This window comes from Epinephelus lanceolatus, chromosome 5, assembly GCF_041903045.1.
Source record: "Epinephelus lanceolatus isolate andai-2023 chromosome 5, ASM4190304v1, whole genome shotgun sequence".
NCBI lineage: Eukaryota > Metazoa > Chordata > Actinopteri > Perciformes > Serranidae > Epinephelus > Epinephelus lanceolatus.
In genome coordinates, this window is record NC_135738.1 from 45151244 (window position 1) to 45167559 (window position 16316).

General features: G+C 40.3%; 1 protein-coding gene across 4 annotated transcripts in view; it reads left to right on the forward strand.

Annotated features, from left to right (window-relative positions):
• Positions 1 to 16316, forward strand: part of chka (choline kinase alpha) — a 43165-nt gene that overhangs the window by 21934 nt on the left and 4915 nt on the right. For all 4 annotated transcript variants that reach the window (XM_033634976.2, XM_033634977.2, XM_078168264.1 and 1 more), the window contains 6 exons: positions 1362 to 1466; positions 3932 to 3990; positions 4081 to 4168; positions 11863 to 11971; positions 13133 to 13239; positions 13345 to 13426. In XM_033634976.2, the coding sequence (XP_033490867.1) occupies positions 1362 to 1466; positions 3932 to 3990; positions 4081 to 4168; positions 11863 to 11971; positions 13133 to 13239; positions 13345 to 13426 (550 nt within the window). The remainder of the gene's footprint in view (positions 1 to 1361; positions 1467 to 3931; positions 3991 to 4080; positions 4169 to 11862; positions 11972 to 13132; positions 13240 to 13344; positions 13427 to 16316) is intronic.

The following is a 16316-nucleotide window of genomic DNA, read 5'->3' on the forward strand; positions in this document are numbered from 1 at the left end:
ACACTGTCTGTCCATAACAATAACTATGTCAGGTCAGTGCCCCCCTAATATAATGTAGGGGAAACACTGAATCAAGCAAAAAGACTCATGATACCATTTATTTATTATAGTTTATTGTAATTATATTGTAATCGCAATCGCAAATCGCGATATTGTCCACCATAATCGCAATCGCACATTTTTATCAAATCGTGCAGCACTAGCTGCTTCATTCACTGTTTTTACCTACTTTAATCACCCAGTCTGTTTGTTTTGGAGCGGAATAGATGTCTGTGGATAATTTGAAACCTCCTGAACAATGGAATTCTAACTGGGACAAGTTTTGGCTGGATGCAGTCTGAAGTCCTCGCCCATAGATTCCACTAAATCTTGCTAAATCTCACACCGTACCTTTAAGCAAATATGCCAGAGTCCTTTATCTCTACCTGATGATTTGGCCTTGATGTTTAGGAGACCAACAAACAGAAATTGGACCCTGGCTGAGCACCAGCACCGAGCAATATTTGAAAAAACACCCACACATTTCAGAAAGTTACATAATGTCATAGTACATAGTTACAAACACTTACAGAGTGTAAGAGTGGTTTCTTCACTCTCTTTAGTGAGATGCAACAATCCACTCTAAACTCTTGTTCGCTTTGAAACAAATCAGTCCACTTTCTAAGCCAGCATTTGTAACTGTTGTTGAACAGCAACCACGGTGGCCACGAGTGACAGTTACAGAAGGGTGGTCACCTTCATTGTGGAAAAATAAGGAACACCTTGCAAGTGGGCTAATGCCATGGGGACATAAATCCTGGGGTGGTCCTCTGTTGCTGTCAACATGAATGTAACGAAAATGAAAAATTAATAAGAGTAAAGCATTTTCATATTTTGCAATATCACACTAGAGGAAGTGCTGTTGTACTGAATATCAGCTGTCATTTGGTCATAGATAATCATGTCTGCATCCTCAGCCCCTGCATTGCTTGGACACAGTAGTTCTCAGCTGAATGTTCCTTCAGGCTGGACAGTTCACAATGTCCAACAGAAATTACTCTTGTACATGTCATTGCGATTGTGCTCATTACCACTGACAGGACTGACCCACTCATGGTTTGTCTGCCATTCAGACAGCATCTCTCTTTTTATGGGTGGACCTTTAAAGAAATGCATCCCAGTTTCGATGACACTGAGTGACAGACAACTTGCCTGTTGTTGTAGGTGTCATTCTCTTCTGCAAATTCTGATTTCATTTGATACTCCTTCACTGTGTCTTGTGGAACTCTTTTGGTTTTATTATTTCTCATGTCATTTAAGCATGTAAAAACAGTGTATGCATCAGAGTGGGATGTCTGATCTGTGTGTAACACTCTCACCAGGTACTTGAGCCAAGTCATGAGGCTGAACTTCACCAGAGAGTCCCATCTGCGTCGCTTCAACCGCCTGCTCAGTTACAACCTGCCGCAGGAGATGGATAAGCTCAAGTATGTTCACACACACACACACACACACACACACACACACACAAACACACACACACACATACAGAGTGGTTAACATTTGACATATGCATTTGAAAGTTTCCAGGTAGGGTGTTATGTAACAGAATGTAAAGAATGTGTTGGTCCTTTGACAGTGCTTTCCAGGAAAGGCTCAGATTACGTAACTTGAAAGCAGCACGTTTTGAACACCACACAAAACATCAACATTTCACTAATTGAACAGAGTTTTGACCTGCTAAGAGATAATGAAGAGGAAGTCAGTCTATGAGACAGTGACACTCTCGCATGTCACAGTGAAACATGTTTTTCATTGCCATAATCACAACCTGAATTTTGTTAGGCAGAAAAAAAAGCATCTGAGTGAGCAGATTTTGAAATACTAAGCACCAGCCATGGTAACACATCATATTCTGTCAACAGGGGTGTAACAGTTCACAAAGTTCAACAGGATACAACAAAAAAGATGAAATACCAGAGAAATTTCCTTGATTATTTATTTATTTTAATTTTATGTTATTTTAATTCATTTGATTATTTAAACTAACATCATAAAGTATGATCTTTTTTTTTTACTTTGAACAATAATGGGGCTAGCAACATGCTAGCTTAGCATAGCTGCCTCCCAGTATCTCACTGTAGTGGTATGTTCTGATTTGGGGGTTGGAGGGGCAGACACTATGTTACTTGTTATGTCCTGTGGGCTGCCTTGTTGAAAACATTATATCAAACACAGTTTGAGCTTTATATTTTGTTTTACCAATGTAATAGGATAGTTCAACATATAATTAGGTCTGTGGTTCAATATGAATATGTGTATTGTTACTAAGGCTGTCAAAATTGCTCAAAAATGACGTTCCAATATTCGTTCTAAAAATAACTCATAGGTTCGAACCATTCGAATTTTTTTTTTCGCATTATGTCCACAAGAGGGCAAACTAATACAAGGAAACATACTTGTATATGTATTAATACAAGGAAACATAACTAGCCTACTTGTAGGTATTTTTAGTTCAACATAAACGTCTTTGAAAACATTTACATACCTACACATTAAAACACACAAAACAATTATCTATAACATTACGTTATAAACGACCGCGGACCTCTCGCTCGCCCCCCCTCTCTGACCCGTCAGGCCACACCGCTCGCGGAAGCGCTGCGAATAGCCTCGAAGTGCTGAGAAGCGAAGCCAGTTTCCTTTCGGCGCCCATATTAACCGATTGTGTCATCCACACCGGCTGCGCCACGCCGCGCAGCTCCGTGGCTGGCTCTGGTCTATTTTCTGCGCGAGCGAATGTGTCAAGCCGGGTGATGGAGACAACAGCTGGGAGCACAACCGCTTGTCGACCAGCATGGAGAAATGCGCGTCTGATGTGAACGGAAATGCTCTGGCTTGTGCGCTGCGTTTCGCAGCACCTCCGCGGGCAGTGTGGCCTTATGCAGTGCGTTCAGTGCAGCGGCCCAGGCCAACACCCATTCGCAAAGAGGACAGCTGCGGTGGTGTTTTTTTTTCTCCACAATTGAATATCAATTTTCACATTCGAAGGTCCATTTTTTTGAATTTAGAATATTCGTTGACAGCCCTAATTGTTACACTCCTAACTCAATATATGCTATATGACATAGTCACAAAATCACACAGCACTCTGTGAAGGTTTGGCTTCAAGTCTTTAGCACTGTGAGTGTTAACCAATCTGGGAGGTAAAGGGATCAAACCACTTCTTGTTGGAACTTCTTTGAGGAACTTTTGCTGGCATTGCATGATTTTTTTTAACTTCTGCCTCGCCGTTCTGTATAAAAGGTACGATTGTGGAATGGGGGGACAGAGTTTTCTCGCCTTTAAGCTGGCAGTGGAGGAAGTGACAGCGCATAAATGACTTCTGTATAAAGGGAACAGCTGGCAGGATGGGATCATGGTTGGCATGGGTGTGAATTTTTGCGAATGTGTTATGAGTGCAACCCACTGTAGGAGATTTAAAAATAGCTGTTAGGAGTTAGCAGCTAACTGAAAGAAGAAGAACTGTGACAGAAAATGTCTGCAAACTGGTTCCAGGAGCTCCTTACCCTCCAGCGAAGGACAAGATCAGCTGCTATATAACAGGGATAGTAAATTATTGTTATTGTCATGTTATTTTTATTGTTTATGAAGGGCTGCTGATGTGTGTGTTATATGTCACACTTGAAGCCAACACTGCTGTGTTTCATGACACACCCGTCATCCCTGTAATGATTCTGCAATGCTGACATACTGTCTAAAATCACACAATGGAGCGACAAGATGCTGCCATTGTTTGATTCTGTGTAAAAATTCAAATGTGGGATACAGAAGGGACTTCATAGCAGCTCTATAGCACCATCTCTGTGCAAAAAGGGAGTGGGATGAAACAAGGAGCTCTAGAAACCCAGCTGATTGATCATCTTCTGACTTCTGACCTTTGTATGTTCAGGTCTCTACTGGAGTCTACACACTCTCCTGTAGTGTTCTGCCACAACGACTGCCAAGAAGGTAATGCATATCAACACTGATGGCCCCTATATGCTGTACATTTGCTTTTCTCTTTCATAAAAGAATAACTATTTTTCACATTGCTTTTAGGAAATGTCCTGCTGCTGAAGGGCCGCCAGAGCTCAGACAAACAGAAGCTGATGCTCATTGACTTTGAGTACAGCAGCTATAATTACAGGTAAGTTAGTTACTACTCTATCACAGGTTTTGATGAAGTGATCCTACTCACATGTATTGTCTATTTATCCAACAACTATTAAAAACACAACCCTGTTGCACTGGGGGATGTGTTCCTTTATTACAGTGAACATGGGCACTGTAGTTCATTTTTGTTCAATTCCAAACACAGTGTTATGCAGCCAGACTGTCTCATTAGTGCTCATAATTATCAAATGTGTATTAATCCGCAGGTGAAAATAGTCCCTTACAAAATGACTTAGCATTTAGTAAAGAAATGAAATTATAAATATATGACCTGTTTTTAAAGATGTTTGTCTTCTGTAGGAACAAAGGGCAGTCACAAAGTAATGACAGACTTGTTGACATGTTTTTGGTTTTGGTCCTTTCATAGGATTTGTTAAAATTAACAGAAATATAGAATATTGCCTGCTTTATTCTTTAAGGACTAACTTTAAAAAACATCAAGGGGACATTTTTGGCCGTCTTTGTCTGATTTTTAAGGTAAATTATTCTTTTTGGCTAAACATACCTTCCTATTACACTCTGTATAACTCAGATTTATTTGATATTTTACCCAATGCTGGTAACTTGCAGTCAGCTCGGCAGGAGAGGGTGATCTCTCTTTATGCCCTGTGAGCCAATCAGTTTAAAATTGTGGCTATTATGTGTTAAGCGCTTTGTCATCTCTGCCATGTGCACTGAATGGAATTTAAAATGATTTAAAGAAGTCTTTAAATAAACATATAGTATTGTGGTGGTCACCAGAACCCATGGAATAAGCAGCTAAATGGATATGGAAAAATTAGAAAATGTCTACATGAATCTAATGCTGTAAATTATCTGGCCTCTGAACGTTTTATTTTGTTCACTGACCTCTACATAATAAAACAGAAAAAAATAAACTATTAAACAATAGCCAAGCCATTTCTGTTTTTGTCCCTTAGCATGTGCCAAAGCCACTTTTTGCAGAAAATACACTGCGTACTGTTGTAAGACAAATTTGTGTAGTTTATCAGTAAATTAAATTGATATTTGTAGTGTTGTTGTTTTTTTTTGCTTCTGGTTCACATGACACATTTTACAGGGTTAGACGCCAATACTTGTAAGCACTGACCCCAAAAGCTACCAAGCCACTAAATTTGGTGGCCAAAGTACAATGTTGGTCGCCCAAATGTAAACTTCTGTAAAAGCAACACTAAAGAAGCACTTTAACGCAACTTAACAAATCTTCACGTAATTAACTGAGACATCTCAAGCTCTTTGTAAATATATAGTGCATATATTGTCTTACAGATTCTTAAGGCCTGCACATAAGTGCGCTCGACTATGAAAGCCCGAATGACTGTGGACATTCCTTGCGGAGTCCGCTCCGCTTAGAGTACGCCCGAGTATATGTTCGGGCCTTTAGTCTCCTCCCTATGCCTCTGCCTCATCATACACCCTCTCCCTCCCTAGCCTCCCTCCCAGTTTTGTCCCTGAGCCATTCATGTCTGCAATAAAAACATTATAGAAAACCCATGATACATACTTTCAACTGTATTCTTCCTTCTAGCCACCTCAACTTCTGCCTCCATTCCCTCAGAAATTTTTGTTGTCGTTAGATTTATCACAGTATCTTATTAGCAGGTTAAGTGTGCTTATACCCAATTATATCCCTTTTTCACCCAAAAAAAGCAAGTGTACGTGAGTTTTTTAAACATGGGAAAATATGTTAAAAAAAAGACTGTAGACTCTTTTCCCATTGCCAGTAGATTAGAGCCATGTAAACGACATAAAACGCAGTAGACGAGCATGCCTTTTATTTGTTTGTTGAAGTAAACTCAGACACAGTAACTTCATCTCTTTATTTAGCCTAACATGCACATCAAAGTGGAGAGACAGGGTTAACAGCCGTTAGCAGCTGGCTAGTTAAAGCAGTTATCTCTGCAGCAGTTTGTTTCCTCAGCGGTTCTTCAGGTGCTTTATTCTATCATTCCAGGTTTTCAGGACTTTGTTAATCAATTTTTTCATGATAACTTCATATCACTGTTTCCTGTTTCTGTTTAATTAGTGCTTTAAAAGAACCAATGCCCTTGGGGACCCCAGTCAGAGGTATCTGCTTGTGCCTCTGCAGTTTTAGTGGAAGTTAAATAGAAATAGAACTACTGTATTTATTGTGGCCATGTTTGCCATGGGAGACAGACACAGATTTTCTAATGTGCTCTATGATCCAAAATACTGTTCTCCATGAAGGTAAGTCAGAGATACATTACTTAACTAACTTCTTTCATATAATATCTATGACTGTCAAATTCAATTGATCAATTAAAGGAAAATTTCACCTGCTGCTGTTAATGCTTGCCTAGTAAATCTACTCAAAAAAAAGATGTTTTTTTTTTGTTCCCAAACCCAGGCAGGAAGGAAGCAAATGTTTGCTCTTCCTGCCACATGCCACTACACCCTGAGCACAGCCTGAGCCGAATCATGTGCTATAACTGCCTGCAGTGTGTGCCGTTCATAGTTCGGATTTACTTCATGTACAAACTGAAAAGCCTACATTAAAATAATATTCATTCAGCTTTTATTTTGCCAGAGGATCATACAGACACAAGGGTTTCTATTAACGTTTAAGGGTGAATAATACATTTGGGTTAAAAGCTGCGATTTGTATTAAAGAAAATTATATAATTTTTGTTTTGTACAATATGCAAATTAACTGCAACTTCCCAAAACAATAGTAATCTCTTGGGGTTTATTTGTAAGATGACATTAATAACATAACTAATAATGTTTTGTAAGTTACCACTAGTTTATACTTGGGGTCCCCAGGGACCTCATTTAGGCCTTGTATATTAAATATGTTGGCAGGATGAGAGTTAAACTATTGTTGAGTTTGCTATGACACTGGGGGAAATATGATTGGCTGAAAGGTGAGAGGGCAGTCACATCATCACAGCCATAAAAAGTGATATAATAAATTGTGACATTATGGGCATCAAAGGGCATTTTAAATAAAAATGTCCTATAAAACTGTTATGATAAAATGATAAAATTACTTTTCATAATGCATTTTTAAAAGTTCATCTGTTATTGCACATGTTATTGTTCCATTTTTCTATTTTACACAATTTATTCCTGTGATTGTTTCCTCATTATTCCTTCATCTAATATGGACACTTGGTGGTTCCTACTTAATTAGTGACTTCAGTGGTTCAAACACAAAGCAGTTCACCAAGTGGTGACTGATCCAAATGCTCTCTCCAGACTGACAGGCATTGCTGATGTTTAAATCTCCTTCAGCTGCAACTGCTGCGTCACTGTTCCTCATCCTCTCGCCAGTTCTTTGCCTCCCAGCTAACCTTGGCTCTGCACTGGAGAGAGAGAGAGAGAGAGAGAGAGAGAGAGAGAGAGAGAGTGATGGGTGGACGGTGGGAGAGTCTGATAGTGAGGAGGAATGTAAACGAGAGAGCGAGAGACAAAGAGAAATAGTATAACCCAGATACTGAGCCAGACGGGAAGCAAAATCTGAAGGAAAACAAGATATTTCTTTCTAGCAGTCAGCCTTCATGGTCACCTCCCCTATGTTGAAATATTCACTGCAGCTGTTATGTAACTGGAGTTTGGCAGGCCAATGAGGACACACAGGATGGAGGCAATGGAAAGACCTTATCCAGACCTGTCAGTGTTAATAATGGAGAGGATGGTGCTGTGGATTTCCACTGCAGTTGTGCACAAAGGACTGGGAGTAGACCAGACTAGAATGGAATAGAAAATGGGATTGTGATGATCTAGATCAGAAGTGTTTATTTTCAGCACCGTTTAGGTGTCTTCAGATGTGTTTGTGCCTCAGTGTGTGAATTCCTGTGGGTGGTGCATTTATGGGAAACAGCGTAGAATACAGTGGCTTTGGCTCACTGTTGATCTCGGACAAAGTCTCTCTCTTTCTCTCTCCCACACACACAGCCGGAAACACTCCCACCCCCCCTGCAGCTCCTTTCACCGGGCCCCTTTAAGTCTCCACATATGTTGCACAGCTACCACGTGACCCACTGGACACACACACCAAGCATGGGAGTGCATGTGCCATCATATATGTACAGGAAGGACACAACTACAAATGGAACCACACAGACACTCAAACTATGTTTTTTTGTTTTTCTCTAATCGACCGACATTAGCTGGATGTGGAAACAGAAGGGGATAGATCTAGTTCATAGACACCCTCAGAGCAATGGAAGATTTTGTGATGGAGACGATTCCTGGCTCCTGATAACAGTGTGGGAATCAACATATGAAAGGGCTCCTTTAGGGCATGACCACATACATCCACAGTTCATTTGCTTTTAAGTAGCTTCTGTAAATTCTCTAATATCTGGTGAAAGAAAAAAAACAGGCTTTTAATTGTAACAGGCATTTTATGGACATTTATTTACTGTGGACTTAAGTCAGACTCAGTATGTTTACATGACATTATAGAAAATTTATTAATTGTGTTAGTGTGACTAAAACCGGACTTTTAAAATACATGTAAACATGTTAGTCCAACTGAAATGGTACCAAATACAGTAGAATTTCTCAAAGTCCAACTAACACACCCAGATAATGCAATTGGGAGTTGATCTACTCCTGCTGGTATACAGTAAATCGGACCCAAATTGCCCCAGACACTCTGCGCATGCACCATAGTTTCCGCCCAGGGCTTTGACCCAGAAGACACATAGCATTAAATGTGTAACAGAGGAAGAAGTCAATAACAACATGGCGAAATCTCCATCCAGAGCCAACTGCATTTTTGGATGGACAAGGAGACACAGTTCATGCTGTGTCAGCTGAAAGAGTTTAATATTTTAAATACATGGATGGGAAGAAAACCCGGAATGGGGACCTGTTTAAGAAATGGCGGAGCAGCTGGACGACGCTTGATTTAAGAGGACGCTAGCTAACCGTAGTTTACTTGTTTGTCAGTTGTTTGGTCTGTGATGTAATAGGTCAACAAGAAAAAGGTCCAATACTGATAAGCTGAAAGGGGGCATATTGCCACCTCGTAGCAGAGTTGGACATGCTTCAATCAATAATTCGATTCCGCTCCCAGGCTTCTATACTGGGAAAAGGACAGTAGTCCGATTAAATGGCCTAGTGGAGCTATGACCATAGCTCAATTTAACTGTGCATGTAAACGTACTGACAGAATCTAAAAATATGTCTATCATGTCTTTTTGCCTGAAGAGGCCCCTCACGGCTTTAACCCCCTTTTTAGACTGAAATATTGCAACAAGTCGCCTATTGGGTGTTTTAACATTAAATTTAAAACAGATATCCCTATTTGTTGGGTAGTTCCATGACTTTCCTCATAGTGAGAGACGCAGGCAAGAATTTGTGTCTGTCCAAGACTTTGGTTTAAAATTAAACTATTGACATTCCCATCAGCCTCAGATGTACTTTGCCTTTAGTGTTTATTAGCAAATATTAGCATGCTAACACACAAAACTAATATATTGAGCAGGTTAGCATGCTGACATTAGCATTTAGCTCTATGAGTGCATCCTCAGAGCTGCTTGCAAGGCTGTAGACTCTTAAATGAGCTGTATGTGATATTCAGAGCATATCTGCTGTGTGATTCAAAGTCTGGGGTGGTTTTGTCTGCACACGGTTCTCAGCATGGAGGTGACTGAGCAGGTGGCTAATAGCTTATCATGCAAACTTAATAAAGAGTGCTAAAAATGGCAGCATTGCTGACAGAGCTAACATTATCCAATCCAATCCAGCTTTATTTCTTAAGCACCTTAAAAACAACCACAGCTGAAACAAAGTACTGTACATCAAGAGTAAATAAAATATGAAAACATAGGACATAAAAACAAACAATAACACAATGAATCAAAACAATAAAACACAACTACAAAGTACAATATGACACAAGTAAAAACAACAGTCATACCATAAAAGTAATGAAACAAATAAAAACAATTTCATACAATAAAAGCAATAAAAACAAAGAGAATCAATGTCTCATACTGAGTTGAAAGCCAAGGGGTAAAAGCAGGTTTTAAGGCAAGTTTTAAAAATTAACTAGGGTTGCAGCAGCATACTGATTTTAAGGTGTACCATGATATTAAAGTTGACGGTTATCTTATCTACAAAATTGAAAAAAAAAATGCAACTGGACAGAAAATCAGTAATTTTACTTACTTTTTAAAAGGGGAACTTCCATTTTAAAAATTGGTTTCAAGTAGGGTTGCGGTGCTCAATCTTAACTTTATTTTACTTTTTACACATAATTCCTTTACACAGATGGTTTTTAGTTTTTTATAGTTATAAAACATTTGTTCAGCTAAAAATAACCCTTCTGTTTTCATACTTTTCAGGGTCATTTTGACTTATAGTGATTATTATAGTTATGTATTAATAATAATAAATTATCTGGGGGAAAACAGATGACGCCATCCCGACATCAGCAGTAAGGTTCTGCTGTATAAGGGTAGTGCAGAGTGGTGGCAATGAGCTAGCCAGTTGGACACTCACAGGTACTCATACGCACTAACATGCACAGCTGCTGGCACAGCTACCACAACGATCCACAGAGAAGCGCCGATTACAACACATACACAGGAAGCCTAACTTCATTCTGTGCTTAAGACACCAGTACTCCACTATGTCTTAACATAGCAAATAGTAATTTGAATGCGGTATGTAGCTGCCCTTAATTTTCTTGTAAAAGCCTCCCTGTTTTGTGATGCATTCCATCCATCCATCCATCCATCTATCCGTCCAATTTTCAACTGCCTATCCAAGGCCAGATCGCGGGGGCAGCAGGCTGAGCAAAAATATTCCAAACATCCCTTTCCCCAGCAACACTTTCCCGAGGCGTTCCCAAGCCAGACGAGATATATAATCCCTTCAGCATGTTTTGGTTTTGCCCCGGGGCCCCCCACCGGATGGACGTGCCAGAAACACCTCTAATGGGAGTGGCCCCGAACAACCTCAACTGCCCCCTTTTGACGTGAAGGAGCAGCAGCTCTACTCCGACATCCCATCCCTCTGGATGTCCGAGCTCCTTAACCTTTCTCTAAGGCTTAGCCCAGCCACCCTCCGGAAGAAACTCATTTCGGCTGCTTGTATACGTGACTTTTTTCTTTGGGTATTACCCAAACCTCATGACCATAGGTGACAGGTTATTATGGTCATGAGCTATGGGTCATGGTCATGGTCATGATCCTATTTATTACTTGTAATTTCCTAGTCCTGCCTTTTGCTGCTAATATTAAGTTAACACCTCCTCCATCTGTTTCCTGCCCATTTCAAGATACCACAGTGATGTCTTTAGTTTCTGTCTAATGGTATACAATTTTAAGTGGCGTGCTACGTAATTAGCATCAGAATAAAGACTATAGTAGTGTAGGCTACCCAATTATTGATATTGTCTATGATTATTTTCAACAATTGACATTGTTTCACTACATCTCATAAAACAGAAGTGAACTATCATTTATTTACATACTATTAACCCATAAAACACAGGTATTCAGTGCAGCTGACCGGACAGCAAAAAAAAGCAAAGGGAAAGTAACTCAATTTAGCTCTTTCAAACTGTCAAGATACACTGAGCTATGCTGTACAGACCTCAATAGATGGCACAAGATGTCAAACATAGAGTATTTATTCATTATTTATTTATTATTTATTATGCATCATTAGTCTCTCTTCATCTTGCAGGGGGTTCGATATTGGCAACCATTTCTGTGAATGGATGTACGACTACAACTGTGAAGAGTTTCCTTTCTTCAAAGTTAATGCTCAGGCCTACCCTACAAAGGCCCAGCAGGTGTGTATGACATGTTAAGGGGAAGCTTTGGTAGTTTTCCCTGTGGACCCTTTTTCCCCAAGTTTTGACACTGGTCCAGTATTGAGAGAGACCACTGCAGTCACAGCACTGAAATAGGCTGCAATCTAATCCCTACGGGCAATTATGCACTGTCAATTTACATCCACTAACAGTGCTTGTTTTTGCCACTGACAGGCTCAGATTGTTATTCTAACTGTACGTTCAAAACAACAGCGACCAGAGCTTCCAAAGCGGCAGAAGTCATTCATTTTTAATGAGAGCCCGGTGACTTGGGCGATCTTGTCATCAGCCATGTGTCTTGGGCGACCAAAGCGACCGCAGCGGAGTTAAAACTTGTTTAACTTTATGGTAATGAGCTCTGATGCGGTTTGGCGGCATACAATCAGAATGCTGATGTACTTCGATGAAGCGGGTCCCAGAGAGCAAGCCATGTAACTTTGGTTCCTACAGCACACTTGTTCCGACAATGGATATCCAGAAGTTTATTACTTGCGTACCCACTCAGTCCTTTATAATGTGTCGCTGTTCGGTTACAGAGACCAAAATAAAAAGAATGAGGCTTGGGACCGTGTTGCGGAGGTAGTTAGTTGGTCTGGTGATTTTTAAAGTGTGTAATGTTAGTAATAGAGGAAAGAATTGCAGGCTAATTTTGCGATGTAGCATGGAAGTCTTCCTTGCTTGGTTTGAATGGGATGACATACGTTTTCTGTTTTCATTGACCAAACTTAACTTTCTGTTGGCCAACTATGAGCTTTTTGACTGGACAACAGCAAGCAGCAACTACGCTTCATTCAAGCCAGTAGTCCGCTTTGCGGCTCCTTTAAATTGACGAGCACGATTGAACGTTCAATGATTCACGTGATGAGCGACTAGAGCAAATATTTTTGACAGTTGCACTTCTTGCGCATCCACGAGAGACTTTGCCTCTTGGAAGCTTCTGGTTTAAACGTACAGTAAGTGTCTGACACTATTATAAAAAAGACCCTACAGAGAAACAAAACATTTTGCTTTACCTTTGACTTGATCTGGTTTGTTTGTTAGTGTGTAACCTAGTCTGGTACAAGGAGAGGTCTTATCTTATTCAGTTAATTATTATTTGTTGACTGCTGACTGATTTGGACTTGTCATGTCTCTGTACAGCTGCACTTCATTGAAAGCTACCTGCGTGAGTCTGATCAAGGCTTTGACAACCTGAGTGAGGAGGACCAAATAAAACTGAAGGAGGAGCTGCACATAGAGGTCAACAGGTAGGCTCAGATGTAGGACACAGTGTGACCTGGCAAAACGTGACACAGCACAAGACCAAGAATAAAAAAGTACCAAACAAAGTGACCATTTGTTTTTAAATGCAGGTTCTCCCTGGCATCCCACTTTTTTTGGGGCTTGTGGTCCATCATCCAGGCCCGGCTCTCCACCATCAAGTTTGGATACCTGGTGAGGAAAAGTTTTATTACTTTTCCACTAGCATTTCTTGTTTTTAACTTTAAAATGCTGTAACGTATGAAGGAGAAAATGCAGTATATACTACCCTCTGTAAGCTGTGGTAGTTAAAGACAGTCAAGAAGACATGAGCAGTTTTGTCCTGGAGGGTGATGCAGTATCAGTATTTACTGTGATAACACCAGGTCAGAGGATATCAGGTCAAGCCAGCCTGACAATAGATCACAGAGACAGGCAGAGGGAAGGCTGTTGGTTTGTCATAACTCTCTGGGTGACATAATTCGTCTACCTGTTGCTATGTATATATATATGTATATATATATATATATATATATATAGAGAGAGAGAGAGAGAGAGAAGAGAGAGAGAATTTTTTGCATTTTAAACAGTTTTGAAGTCCATACTAACAAGGTGAAGCAGTTGAGTGCTTTGATTGGGAATCAAATGCAAAGAAATTTACTTTATGATCTTGACCTTTCAGAGAAGTTTCAGCATAGTTTTTTTTTTGTATGTTGAACTGTTAAAGCAAAGCAGTGCAATGTCAAGTCAGTGTCAATAAGGTGTTCCATCACTCCGATATGATTTTGATTACTCACTAACGTCCAATGATCCCCTGTTAATACGACAGAATTTGCACTTCTCAGGAGTTCCAGTTTAGTTGCTTTCTCTGATTTGTACAGGTCCTGTTTGTGTGAAAGTATTGTTCCCTGCGACGTTGATTCATATGACTTGTCACAACACGTCAACCTGAGAACGTCCCTTAGACCAGAGTCTTCCACAATGTTGGCTGGTCTGCAGTCAGTTTCCACCCATTTAGCAAGCGCTGTGGAGAATTTCTTCGATTCAGTTTCATCCATGGGCCTGTGGTCATTTGCTCACTCGAAAGTAGTGCTTTGCCAGCTTTGGCGATTTGTCAGTCTGATTAGCTGCACCTGTGTGCCCACCTTGTAGGTGGTAACTCAACATCAAAGTACTTCTGTGATATTTTAACTGTGTTTGGCATGAGCCATTCAAAAGTGCAGTAGTGTCTTATTTTTTATTACTGCAGCAGCAGGAAGTAGGAAGCTGCTGTGGCCGCTTGAGTAAGGCTTGATCGGAGCAGACGTGGTGTGTGTTGAGACGCTCTGGAGGTCCCCACTAAACTGGGAGATAACCCTCCTCTCGGGACTGGTGCCGCTGCCTTGCCATAGTCTCGTCAATGTATGGGAAACACTGCAGTGTATGATGATTTTTTATGCCTCTGCACCAGCAATAGCCAAGGCAGGAGACATTACGTTTGTTTGTTTATGTTGAATGTCCATCCAGGTGTCCACTGTCCATCCTATTCTTGTGAAAACAATATCTCAAGAACGCCTTGAGGTTATTTCTTCAAATTTAGCACAAACATTCACTTGGACTCAACAATGAACTGATTAAAATTTGGTGGTCAAAGGTACAGGTCAGTGTGACCTTGCATCCATCTCATTCTCGTGAACATGATATCTCAAAGGTCCTTGAGGTAGTTTCCTCTCATTTGGAATCAAGAATGAACTGATTGAAATTTGGTAATAATAATAATGATAATAATAATAATAATAATAATGCATTTTATTTATAGGCGCCTTTCAGAACACTCAAGGTCACCTTACAAGACACAGTAAACAAAACAAGTAGCAATGTATCCATAGATCATAAAATCAAACAATTCAGTAATATACAATAAAAGTTAATAAAATGACTAGACCAAATCATAATTATAAACACTAGGTATAAAATAATCATAATAAAGGCATCATCAGATTGTGTGTCTCTATTAAATCAGACTGAGTATGCCAGCTTGAAAAGGTGTGTTTTCAGATGGGATTTGAAAATGGAAAGGGAGTCAATATTTCGAATGTTGTGGTCAAAGGTCAAGGTTACTGTGACCTCACAAAATATGTTTTTGGCTATAACTCAAGAATTTATATGCTATTTATTACAAATTTCACACAAATGTCTAATAGGATAAAATGATGAAGTGATGACAGTTTATATCCAAAAGGTCCAACTTCACTTCACTGTGACATCATAATGTTCTGCATAAAACACTTTTCTGGCCATTACTCAACGTCATACTCAGGAACAGAAGGGGAGGTATTTGGTCAGCTACTGAATCGGTGACACTAACCTTGGGTGTCCACCTTGAAACTTGACTTGACTGTATAGATCGTCTGTGCTGCTGGGGAGACAATGTGTGTGAAGCATCCATGTTTTCACAGAGATGGATGTAAACTGGAAGAGAATCTTGACTGGTTCACGGAGATATACAGACCCAAAACTGAAATCTAGTTTAATCTGGATGTAAAGAGATCTGCTTTTCTGACTTTACTTTTTTTGCCAAGTGCTTGCTTCCATTTCGCTTTAAAATTCCTCCAGTTGCTCAAAGGCCATAATTTGCCTTTCCTAGGCCTACGCAGAAAGCCTAAGGCAGAGAGCGCACACCTCTCTGCCCTTCCACACGCAAATGAGAAAAGCTTGAAGCAGAGAAGGCAACCACCCTGCACTTCCATGCACCTACATGGAAAGCCTAATGCAGGGATAGCAGCAGCAAAGACCCCTGGGAACAGAACAGAGCAAACATCAATGACAAACAGAAATGACACTGATCAGTCCAACACAACATGAAAAGGAGGAGCTGGGATGGAGGCGGGTTGCAAAGCGGCTTGCAGAGGAAGCAGCATCAGTAGGCAGGCCAAAGCAGTTTAAGTAGGGCATCCTCAATGAGATTTGCCAATTGGTTGCATAGAAAGGAATCATGTGATCTATCAGCTGACTCCCTTCCATCACTCATCTGCTTCATCAGTTGATTGGGCTGCTTGAGATTAGCTGATGTAGCTGGGATGTGGGCTGAGCTTGACATGTCCTG